A 12,963-nucleotide genomic window follows, 5' to 3' on the forward strand; every position below is an offset into this window, starting at 1 on the left:
GTTATGTGTTTTACTGTAACCTGAACTTGAGCTGGAGTGTTTCTTTGTGTTTCAGGTGATTTATCCTTCATCGATGTTGATCGGCTTCGTCTTCTTCACTCCTTCAAAACAAAGTTCAGCCAGCCGCTCGTCCCTGCCTTCACTGTCAGTACTGCAGTAATGTTGCATCTAATACTACATCTAGTACTACATCTAGTACTACATTCAATACTACATCTAATACTACATCATATACTACATGTACTTCATCTAATACTTCGTCTAATACTTCATCTAATACTACGTCTAGTAATACATCTCGTACTGCATCTTGTACTGCATCTAGTACTACATCTAGTAATACATCTAATACTACATTGTGTACTACATCATGTACTACATCTAATACTTCATCGTATACTACATTTAATACATCTAATACTACACTCATATACAACTAGTACTACATCTTGTACTACACCTAATACTGCATCTCGTACTACATCTAGCACTACACCTAATACTACACCTAATACTGCATCTGGTACTGCATCTAGTAATGCATCTAATATACAACTAGTAGATCTAGCACTACATCATGTACGTCATCGTATACTACATTGTGTACTACATCATGTACGTCATCGTATACTACATTTAATACATCTAATACTACATCGTATACTACATGGTATACTACATCTAATATACAACTAGTACTACATCTAGTACTACATCTAGCACTACACCTAATACTGCATCTCGTACTACATCTAATACTACACCTAGCACTACATCTAATGCTACGTCTAATGCTACATCTAGTACTACCTCATATACTACATCTAGTGCTACACCTAATACTGCATCTCATACCACATCTTGTACTACATCTAATACTACATCTAGTACTACATCTAGTGCTACATGTAGTACTACAACTAGTACTACATCTAATACTACACCTAATACTACATCTCGTACTGCATCTAGTACTACATCTAATGCTACATCTAGTGCTACCTCATATACTACATCTAGTATTACCTCATATACTACATCTAGTGCTGCATCTAGTACTACATCTAATACTACATTGTGTACTCTATCTAGTACTACATCTAATACTACATCGTGTACTATATCTAGTACTACATCTAGTGCTACATCTAATACAGTGCAGTGCTAATGATATTGCAGTATTAACAGTAGTAAAATTGTGTTGCAGGTTTGGTGTGGTGGTATCACCATAATGACGGGCCTGCAGGTGCCAAGCTTTATGGGTAATTTCCTGTCGACCAATCGGAGCCTCAGTAACCTGTCTCAGTAGATCGATCTCCTCCATCTGTTTTTAATTTATTGTGTATTTTTCATAATTATCATTAATTTGTTTTTGTATATTTGAACTTATGTCTTAAATTAAAATAATAAACAATAAAATATTATATACAGAAATGAGTTGTGAATTGTTATCAATATTATTTGAAAAAAAATAAATACTTATATTAGAATCTGTAATGAATTAAGGAAATATATTGATTGTTATTGTCTGCTCTTACTTTGAAAAGCCATAGCTCAGTTTGAGTGCTTTTATTTTGAAGAAGTAGCTTCTTTGACCAAATGTGTGTAACAGGAAAACTTTTGTTTTTAAATGACAGCTTTTTATTTTAAAAAAAATCACATCAGGAAAGAAAATGACATGTTCTCTGATTTATTTTGAAGGATGTCACCAGATGACATTTAAAGTTGAGATAAATATGATTTTTAGTTTGAAGATAAATGTTGATGAATTTTATTTTCAGGTTTTATTAAAAGTACAGAAAATATCAATGTTTATATTTATTGATCCGTTGTGTGTTTAAATGTCTGACCTAAAATCAGCTCCAGTTCAATGTTTTATAAATATTTTGATGATCTGTCAAAATAAAATAATAATAAAATAAAAAATGTCAGTGTTTTGTTTCCTGTACTGAAAGAGTCATTAAAAAATAAAGCAGGTTTTTTCTGAAGCATTTGCTTCATTGAAATTTGCTGATTGGTACAAAACTGAAACATGATTGTTATTAAAATCAAATATAAATATTTAATATTTTCTATGAAAATACAATAAATTACAACAATGCTTCAGGCAGTTCGAAGGAAAAAACGCTGGAAAACATTAATCAGGTTTTTAATAAAAAAATTCAGAATTAAAACCAAAAATAGAAAATTTAACCCATCAGAACCCGTCGTGACCCGCTTGTAACAAACTCTTTAAATGTCCTAAGATGGGTTAAATAGAGAGGGTGGGGGAGGGGCCAAGGAGCTTGTCTCCATGGCAACAGAACAACAGAGCACCGAGAGAGGACGAAAGGACGAAGAGAAAAGGAAGAGGGAGAAGAAGAAGAGGGAGAAGAAGAAAAAAGGAAGAGGAGGAAGAAGAGGGAGAAGAAGAAAAAAGGAAAAGAGAAGGAGAAGAGGGAGAAGAAGAAGAGGAGGAAGAAGAAGAGGAGGAAGAAGAAGAAGAGGGAGAAGAAGAAAAAAGGAAGAGGAGGAAGAAGAGGGAGAAGAAGAAAAAAGGAAAAGAGAAGGAGAAGAAGAAGAGGAGGGAGAAGAAGAAAAAAGGAAGAGAAGAGAAGGAGAAGAGGGAGAAGAAGAAGAGGGAGAAGAAGAAAAAAGGAAGAGGAGGAAGAAGAGGGAGAAGAAGAAAAAAGGAAGAGGAGGAAGAAGAGGGAGAAGAAGAAGAGGAGGAAGAAGAAAAAAGGAAAGGAGAAGAAGAAGAGGAGGAAGAAGAAGAGGGAGAAGAAGAAAAAAGGAAGAGAAGAGGAGAAGAAGAAGAGGGAGAAGAAGAAAAAAGGAAGAGGAGGAAGAAGAGGGAGAAGAAGAGGAGGAAGAAGAAGAAAAAAGGAAAAGAGAAGGAGAAGAGGAGGAAGAAGAAGAAGAGGGAGAAGAAGAAAAAAGGAAGAGAAGAGAAGGAGAAGAGGGAGAAGAAGAAAAAGGAGGTAGAAGAAGAAGAGGGAGAAGAAGAGGAGGAGAAGAAGAAGAGGGAGAAGAAGAAAAAAGGAAGAGAAGAGGAGAAGGAGAAGAAGAAGAGGAAGAAGAGGGAGAAGAAGAAGGTATCTGCAGCAGCAGGTGAGGAGGAAAACAAGGCTCAACATATTTCCCATGATGCAGCTGTCAGTGAATTGAATCTCAATAATGATCAACGGATGGGGGAATTAATCGGTCGGTCGGTCTGATCGATCGATTGATTGATTGATTGATTGATATGTCCGTCTGAATCATAACAAGCAGTACAGAGGTGACGATGCATTGTGTGCCCTGGATTTTGTCTCTCAGGCTACATACAGGCAGGTCTACTGGAGATCCTGCAGACGAGGCTCAGGGCTAAAGTACCTCACTAGTCTCTTACACAGTTTATCAAGGGAACATGATGACATCACAGTGTGATAGTATAGCATAATGACATCATCAGAGTTTACTTTGGTTCTCTATAAACCTCGTTATCACCTCACAGTTGTGTCTCCACGGTGACGCTGTCTGACGAGAAAAAGAAGATTAACTGTCATCAATTCTGTTATCAAGCAGGCGATCAATGAAGTCGTGATCAGTTCTGTGTTGTAGTTATTCACTGAGAGGAAAAACAATCCAGTCGGTTCTGAAACAACGACAATAATAACAGCATTAGCAGCGGAGAACACGGCGGGAAAAGAATCAGAACATTTTTTACTCGCTCATCATTTCATTCTGAAGCTGCGGGTACATTTATTAAATTATCTCTTTGTCTTAAGTAACAATGGCCTGTTTCCGTGGCAACCGAGAGGAATTTTATGGGGAGGTGCTGCTATTGGACGAGAGGAAGATCACACTTACGGCCGAGCGAGGCATCAAGGTGAGTGAGAACTTCCTGTTCCTGTCACGTGAACGAGACGATGAATAAAATCTATGTTTTCCTCAGAAATCTTCAAAGGTGGCGGCCATCTTGCAGCAGGTGTTCTCTCACTTGCACCTGGTCGAGGTCGAGTTCTTCGGCTTGAGATTCTGTGACAACAAACAGCAGACGGTGAGAAAACCAAGAAAAGGCACCAAAACTGTGTGCGTGCGTGCGTGTGCATTATATATACTGTTAATATGATAAGAGACCTTATTGACTAAACCACTGTGATGTCACCAAAACAACAACACGTCACTTCCTGGTAGACAACTGATGACACTGTGTTGATGTGTGACATCACTGTGTTGATGTGTGACATCACTGTGTTGATGTGTGACATCACTGTGTTGATGTGTGACATCACTGTGTTGATGTGTGACATCACTGTGTTGATGTGTGACATCACTGTGTTGATGTGTGACATCACTGTGTTGATGTGTGACATCACTGTGTTGATGTGTGACATCACTGTGTTGATGTGTGACATCACTGTGTTGATGTGTGACATCACTGTGTGATCAGTGGAGTGAAGAGTGTGAATCCAGCTTGCCCTCTTGGTCCATCACCCCGGCTGTGGGGGAGTGGCAGGAGGGAGAGGGTCAGCTGTTGTTTGAAACTACTCACCTGGATAAGTTTCAGGCTGTGGGGAAAAAATCACTTTACCACATCAGCGTCAAGACCCTACATGTGCAGTCTCTGGCAGGGATGGAGGAGTCGAGGTGGACTCAGTGTTTTGGCCCAGACGTTTCCCTGAAAGGCAGCTGGTGGTCCCTGTACAAGCTGCCCGTTGAACGGACAGCGCACCTCCAGTGGAGGATTGTGCACGGTGCAATAGCTACAAACAGATAGAGAGTGCACCTTGATCCTGAGCTGGGGGAGGATTGTATCTTCTGTTCACAGACTGAGACCTTGGTACATTTATTTGTTCAGTGTCCCCGTCTGGACATTTTGTTTGAGTTGCTAAAAACCTGGTTTCAGGGTCTTGGGGAGGTTTTTTCTTTTGATTTGTACAGTAGAAGTGTGTCCACACACTGTTAAACTTTCTATCTTGTTCTGCAAACTTGTCCATCTGGCTGACCCGCAGAAATCAAGCTCAAACTGTGGGCAGTGTGGCCCACCTGCGGGTGGAGCATGCTTATGTTGTGCTCACATCACACGAGGCACCATTATGTAGTGCTTCATGCAACAGTAATAGGGAGTTTTGGGTTAAATTTGGCTATCAATAATAATTAATGATTATCAGGGATAATTATTAATTATGATTAATAATAAGATCCAATTTACATTAGATCACCTCGGGGCACCACCCTTGAAGAAGGGAAAAGAGCCAATTCACCAAATCAGTCTCAGAAAAGGTACTTAACTGTTTGTAACTCTGATTAATAATTAACTTAATAACTACAACCAAAATTACCATAACAGCTGTAATGGTTGAAGGAGTTCTTGACAGAGTCGAGGTTGGCAACATTCACTCTTGTACAATATTAAATAGACAACATGAAGGTTCAAAAGTATTTTATTTACACAACGATTAAAACACACTAACTAACATGTACTATATACGGGTGTGTGTGTGTGTGTGTGTGTGTGTGTGTGTGTGTGTGTGTGTGTGTGTCTGGCAGAACAAAGAAAACAACGGTGGTTCTCACATCATGTGCTCACTGATATCACATGTGGGTGTGATATGCTCCAGGCTGAAGGAGTGTGTGTGTGTGTGTGTGTGTGACGTGATGCCACGTTAGAGAAGATGGTTAGTTGCATGTAAAGACTCTGAGTCTCTGTGAAACATATTTCAACTAACGTCAAATTAGCCGTGTAGCAAAGCAAACTACCAATAACCTGACCTGAGATCACAATAACACCATGACAGTGAACTAACGAATAGATTGAACACATGTGCATTACATCAACCAGAGTTAAAAGTCCTGTGCTTAGCCATGCTATGTTATGCTGTGTGCTATCTAGGCCCAGTTCAACATTACCAGTCTTTGAAGAAAAGGTGCTGGTGGTTCCTTGGCTGATGAGCCACGCAGCAGAAGGTTACGATTCCAATGTTGAACAGTGCTGACGAAAGACAGCAGGTGGAGGAAACTGGTCGCTCCTTTCCTTTGCAGGGATAGCAGCTCGGTGCTAACTTGCTTGGTGTTCCTCAGATTGTGTAGTTAGCTGGCAAGCTTTGCGTCGCAGCTGCTGGTGCTAACTGATCTGGAATACTAGCAGGACCTTGTGTTGCTGCAGTGGGGAGAAGTTCTTTGGGCCTGCCGCAAATGCAGCTTGCAGCTCTCAGCAGCTGTTAGGCCCAGAAGAATCCAGGAGAAGAAACCTTGAGGGCAGGCAGCCCCGTGGGGAGAGAAGTGGAGAAGCACTTGGAGAAGATCGAAGAGAAAAAGAGAAGAGAAAGGAAGGAGCTGGAGTTTTGACTGTCTGGTCAGAGGGGGGTCTGTCACCCTGACCAATAGTAGCTCAAAGCTGAATTTGCACCTAGGTGTGAAGACTGGGGAATTCTGGGAAACTGAGTTCAGTTCAGAGCCCATTTTGAAATCCACAAAGAACGGCTTCATCTGTGGGTCCCAACACTTATTATAGATGATGGACACTTTGCAGGACTTCACACATATATGGGCTGTTGGGGAGGTTTTGTGCTCTGTGGGGGAGGACGGGGATTTCTGAAACACTCTTTGTGTTGTTGGTGTTGTTGTTGTTGACGTTGATGTTGATATAGAATATTCTTAAACTAAGATTGTTGTTGTAATTAATTGAATGTAGTTGTGTTTTTGTTTTGATCAGAACTGGTTGGATCCTTCAAAAACTCTGTCACAACATCGAGACCTCAGTAAGTTTCACAAACAAACAAACAAACTGAAAGCAAAGACATTTAAAAACAAGAAACAAAATGTTAATGTCATTAAACCTGCTGACTTTTAATACTAACGTATTGTTGTTATATATTTTTCATTTTTCATCAGACAACATAGATAAAACAAATTGAATATGAATAACAGAACAAATCATTTAACAATAACAACAACAGTGATTGAGTTAACTTTGCTTTTCTTTTAAAGGAACAATGTCATACTTTGATTAACAATGATATCTGCTTCTTTTGAACTGTTTTGTCACAGTTGGGCCACCGTATATTTTCTACTTTGGTGTCAAATTTTATGCTGAGGATCCGTCCAAACTGAAAGAGGAAACTACTCGGTACACTCGTTATTTATTAATCCAGCGTTTCATTAAAGTTATCAGTATTTTTGTATTTTCTACATTTAGATCAGGATTTTATTTGTTAATTCAATAATTTTGTAATGTTTTGATTCTGTCAGGCTGCGTTTAATAATTGAATATTTGAACACTACCTTAATGAATGTGTCTTCCTTCAGGTATCAGTTTTACCTGCAGGTCCGTCAGGACGTCCATCGAGGTCGTCTGCCATGCCCCGTCCACCTCAGACCTCGCCTTGCTGCTCTGATGCTACTTGGTCAGAAAACACTTAAATGTCAGAATTAAACTGTAAAATCATATCAAACAGCTTCTTCATCAAATATGTTCCTGATGTTTCTGTCACATTGTTCTCTAAAAAGTTAGTACAATATATTTAAACACAATAATTGAATAAAAAGATCATCGAGCAAACGCTGTAAGATTGTACTTTTTATTTTCTCTCCAGCGGAGCAAGAAGACCACAGCGAGGTGAAGTTTGACTCCGAGGAAAAACAGGAAGTACGACACCTCTACAAAACACTCAGGTAGACATGAAACATATCCTAAAAACTCAATAAACCAAAAGTAAAGAAAAATTACTGTATACTGTGAAATGTTGAAGAGCAATTTTATTAATTGTTGGTTTTAATGTAGCTGGAACACTTTTAATTTGAATCTAATTTTACTTTATTGTAAACATTTATATACAGCAGCCCAGAGGGGCAAGTGAGAACTGTTTTGATGATACATTTTCTAAGGGTGGATTCACATTGGATCTGGCATGGCAGCGAAAACACAGGTTTTCATATCCATTTTAATGAGGGTAGTCCATTTTGGCTGTGGCAGTGCGGCACACAGGGGGTTCTGCAAGAAAACGCAGCCAGTGGCGGCAAAACAGTTGGATCTGGCTCCACTTTTGGAGAAGCGCAGCCTGACGTCAAGGTCCGGTGGCCAGTCACATAAGCTTGTGATGACACTATGACTGAAGCCACAGTGGAGGGTAACGTAATGTGTCGTGTGTGTTCACTCAGTTTAAAACACATCTGTGGATGCTGACATCAATAACCTACTGTGGCAGAGACATGACCGGAGAGCATAAGCAGAGCAGAACGGGTCAGAACCAGGACGTGTTATTTAACATGGATAAATACTACAGAGGGAACACAGCAGACGTTTCTCTGTGTAGCGTTAAGTTTCACCTTCAGTTCAGTTCGGTCTCCTCTCCAGTTTAAAACACAGTAACGATGCTCATCCTGGTCCTTTACTGTTATTGTTAATCTGTAGATGAGGACAAACAATCACCAGCAGAACAACATGCTAGTAACAGAACAACATGCTAATAACAGAACAACATGCTAGTAACAGAACAACATGCTAATAACAGAACAACATGCTAGTAACAGAACAACATGCTAATAACAGAACAACATGCTAATAACAGAACAACATGCTAGTAACAGAACAACATGCTAATAACAGAACAACATGCTAGTAACAGAACAACATGCTAGTAACAGAACAACATGCTAGTAACAGAACAACATGCTAGTAACAGAACAACATGCTAATAACAGAACAACATGCTAGTAACGGAACAACATGCTAATAACGGAACAACATGCTAATAACGGAACAACATGCTAGTAACAGAACAACATGCTAATAACGGAACAACATGCTCGTAACAGAACAACATGCTAATAACGGAACAACATGCTAGTAACAGAACAACATGCTAATAACGGAACAACATGCTAGTAACAGAACAACATGCTAGTAACAGAACAACATGCTAATAACAGAACAACATGCTAGTAACAGAACAACATGCTAATAACGGAACAACATGCTAATAACGGAACAACATGCTAGTAACAGAACAACATGCTAATAACGGAACAACATGCTCGTAACAGAACAACATGCTAATAACGGAACAACATGCTAGTAACAGAACAACATGCTAGTAACAGAACAACATGCTAATAACGGAACAACATGCTCGTAACAGAACAACATGCTAATAACGGAACAACATGCTAGTAACAGAACAACATGCTAGTAACAGAACAACATAGCATGTTCGTTTATCAGCAAACACCTTAATCTTAAACTGATCAGCTGGGGTCCCCAACACGTCACACACACGGACCATGGAGTGTGTTTGTATGTTTATGTATTGCGAGTGGAACATTTGGACAACTGCAGGGATTAGGATTATTTTTAGGGCCCAAGCACTGACCAGTACGAGGCCCTATTGTAATTCTAAGGGTTATTATTATAATTCGACATGATTGGGGGTGGGCGTGGCCAGGGGACTCCATAGGGCCACCTAACGTCGGTTCATTCGCGCGAAAATCATCTTTGATCGTCATGAAATTCACAGGACTCGTAGGACACATCGATTTAGCCAGGAATTCCTTTTATTGGAATTTTTGCCGCAATAGGAAGTCGGCCATCTTGAATGGCGTGCGGCGATTTTCATTTTTCCGACACTGTTTACAGGACTTTAGGATGTTTGCAGACTCACCAAATTTGCATCACTTCCCCATGTTCTCAATAGGATGAAAAGTCATGTGTAACATGACTGTCATGTCTTTGTCTTTGTCGAGATGATGAATCTGGTGCTAATCTGCTGTTAGTGTCACCGATGGAATATTGAGTATTAACATCAAGTCAAATCAAGGATTAACATTTTATGGCCTCATACGTAGGATTATTCATATTCTGATATATGAGCATTTTCATGTTACATCATAGTTTATGGTCACACTGGTCACTGTCAGTTGTGGCAGTTAGAGTACAGTACGTTTGTGCTGTCTCGTGTTTTATGTTCAACATGCCGTTGTAAGAACAACAGGAGCAGTTAGCAGCAGGCTCCAGCAGGGGGAGCTGTGATCCTCATTATTAATGGTAACATGTGATTCAGGTGAATGTGTAAATCTGCTCAGGACACGATTGTTATGTATGTATTGTTATGTTCAGGTTTAAACTCATGAGTACTTTCATTTGATACCACAACTGCCCTCAGGTGTGGCACAACAGCTCAGTAGTGCCCCCTAATGGGTTTTCCCATTTGGTACGTACAGACAAACGCCTACAAACACCAAATTTTACACATGTATCACCAGTCACGAACATTGATATCTGATATGTGTCTGAGCCTTTTAAGTGAAAAGATGGCTCCATAGCGCCCCTGGAATATTTCAAACTTGAAGCCCCGCCTCCAAACTTGATTTCCCTGCCATTTTCACCCATTTCCATGCCTTGTACTTTAATCAACTCCTCCTATAGATTTAGCACCACAGACTTCACATTCAGTCAATATCATTCTCAGACTTTGAAGATGAAAACTTGTCACAATCTTTCGCCTCCGTTACACCTGGTGGGTGTGGCAGTGCGGTCCATTTCCATCCTTCGCCATAAGGAGGAAGTCCTTGTAACTTCAACATACAATTTCCCATCTACACCAAATTGGACACACATGTAGAGGGGTTCACCCTGAATACATCTATGCATCAATACGGTGTCATATCTATAGCACCACCCCCTGGACACAGGAAGTCACTGAAGATGTCACTGTTGTGTTTTGGGTCACACGTATCCCATTTAGGTAGGAACCTTTCCACAGGGAACGGGCGAGCAGACATCTAGGCACGCGCCCTCCAACGGCGCCACAGCCTGACGTACGTGGGTCGAGGGCCCGTTCGTCACTGCTTACAGTTTTAATTATACTTGAATTGATAGTTGTACAACAGCATAAACACTTTAAATGAATCTAGTTATCATTCATAGTTATTAATTACCTATCCATAAGAAATTTCATGAGTAAGTTCATGAGTTACTCTAACTGACAGTGACACTATGACAAGTGAAAAGTATGATGCAACATGAAAATTCTCATATATCAGAATTTGTTGATGATAAAATAATAAATTAATTAATAAAATATTCCACCCACGATGCTGACGGCAGATTAGCACCAATGATAACAGATTCATCAACCTCGACAAAGTCAAAGACATGACAGTCATGTTACACAACCTGCTGACATAACAGATGCATCTTGTGTTTACAGTGCAGAGAGAAATTAAAACTCACCTGGAAGAACAGGGAAGATTTTCATCCTATTGAGAACATGGGGAAGTGATGCACTTCAGCCTCTTGTGGTCAAAATGAGAATTACAAAAACAAACACTTAGAAAAATGAACCTAACAAAGAAAAAAAAGTCTTCTTGAAGGAACTTATAAAGATAAACTTTCTTTTCCCAACAGATCACAGGTCATAAACACTGGTGAGAAAATAATTTAGATCCATTTCTCACTTGCCGCTTCGGCTTCTGTATTCACAGTCTTTGTACAAAGAGGTTAAAGTTTGTTTCAAAGATTCTCCGTCACATTCAGTTGCTCCACACTGAAGAACAGGGAGACGTACCGTGGTTTCAAAATGCATAATTCATAATGAAATAAAAGAAGAAGAGTGACGCAGCAGGGTAACCAAATTAAAATACTGAATAAAATGGTAGGTCTTTAATGTTTTTATATTTAACTGCTCTGTGATGGAAGACGAGAAACAGAAACAGACAAAACCTAAATAAACCTTTTAAGCCTGAATTCAGTCAGAACTGGTGTCAAGCAGAAGCTCTGACATGCATCACTACCCAGTTTGAAATTAGGTTATGTGTAAAATCTCATAAAAACACATAAATCATGAGATTTCTCTCTCTCTCTCTCTCTCTCTCTCTCTCTCTCTCATTGTCCAGTGGTCTCTCTCGCCCCCAGGCTCAGTGTCTCTTCCTGTCTCTCTGCAGCTCTCTGCAGATGTTTGGAGTTACTCTGTTTGTCGCCTACGTAAGATCACTGATCAATACTCCTTCACCATCGTTCTTTAACTTCCTGTTGTTCCTCTTTGTCATGTGACATGTTGATTAACCAATGAGAAGCTGAGCTGAGCAGACATCATAACCAGAAGATGTGTGTATATATATATATATATATATGTTCAAAATGATTGAATTAAATAAAAATGTCCTGAGATTGTGTAAAAACTGACACATCATCTTGTTTATATACACCCACAATAGCAGTCACCTTAATCAATCAATCAATCAATCTATCTATCTATCTATCTATCTATCTATCTATCTATCTATCTATCTATCTATCTATCTATCTATCTATCTATCTATCTATCTATCTATCTATCTATCTATTGATTTGAATCATCACTTCAGTAATGGCAGACTGACATAATGTCTGGTTTTTATTTTGTCTTCACTCTCATGATTCCTGACAGGGTGAGAATCAAACTGAGTATTTCCTGGGTCCGACTCCAGTGGGCGTGGTCATCTATAAGAACAAAGTGCTGGTGGGGAAATATTTCTGGTAGGAGTGAGACCTCACTAACTATCTCTGAGCCTGTTCTGTCCATTTTGTTAAGAGTGAGACACTCTCTTCATTAACAGTCTTTGGTAGTGGTAATTATAAATAAACAAATAAATAGATTGTATATGTTTTGGGTTGTGAGTAAATAGTCTCATAAATGTAAATAAAAGTCTTCAATGAATGTTTATGTAAATATAAAGAACATAAAGTAACAAAGTTCGTATCGATATAAATAATGTGGTCACGTTCCTTCAGGCAGAGGATCATCAAACTTCACTTTAAAGAAGAGACGTTTGAGCTCCGGGTCAGAGGAAAAAAAGTGAGTTCCTACTGATACTAATGCTGACTGATGCTAAGTTGTAGCTGTACATTGCTAGTGCTAATAATGATGGTAATAAGAATAACTCATGTAAACTCTCCTGTCACAGATTGCAGCGTGTAGATCAGTGAAATGAAATTAATATTTTATTGAATGTTTGTACAAC

General features: G+C 39.3%; 2 protein-coding genes across 5 annotated transcripts in view; both read left to right on the forward strand.

Annotated features, from left to right (window-relative positions):
• The window catches only part of fsd1l (fibronectin type III and SPRY domain containing 1-like), a 9,626-nt gene extending 8,202 nt beyond the window's left edge, over nt 1-1,424 (forward strand). For all 4 annotated transcript variants that reach the window (XM_073478527.1, XM_073478528.1, XM_073478529.1 and 1 more), the window contains 2 exons: nt 56-144; nt 1,208-1,424. In XM_073478527.1, the coding sequence (XP_073334628.1) occupies nt 56-144; nt 1,208-1,309 (191 nt within the window). In that variant the 3' untranslated portion in view covers nt 1,310-1,424. The remainder of the gene's footprint in view (nt 1-55; nt 145-1,207) is intronic.
• Nucleotides 1,425-3,754: 2,330 nt separating this feature from the next.
• Nucleotides 3,755-12,482, forward strand: epb41l4a (erythrocyte membrane protein band 4.1 like 4A). The gene is made up of 7 exons (XM_073477584.1): nt 3,755-3,850; nt 3,917-4,021; nt 6,680-6,725; nt 7,015-7,093; nt 7,273-7,370; nt 7,560-7,612; nt 12,390-12,482. Exons 1-7 carry the CDS (start codon nt 3,755-3,757, stop codon nt 12,480-12,482), a joined length of 570 nt encoding a protein of 189 aa, XP_073333685.1.
• Nucleotides 12,483-12,963: the final 481 nt, after the last annotated feature.

This window comes from Pagrus major, chromosome 12 (assembly GCF_040436345.1).
Source record: "Pagrus major chromosome 12, Pma_NU_1.0".
Classification (NCBI taxonomy): Eukaryota; Metazoa; Chordata; class Actinopteri; order Spariformes; family Sparidae; genus Pagrus; species Pagrus major.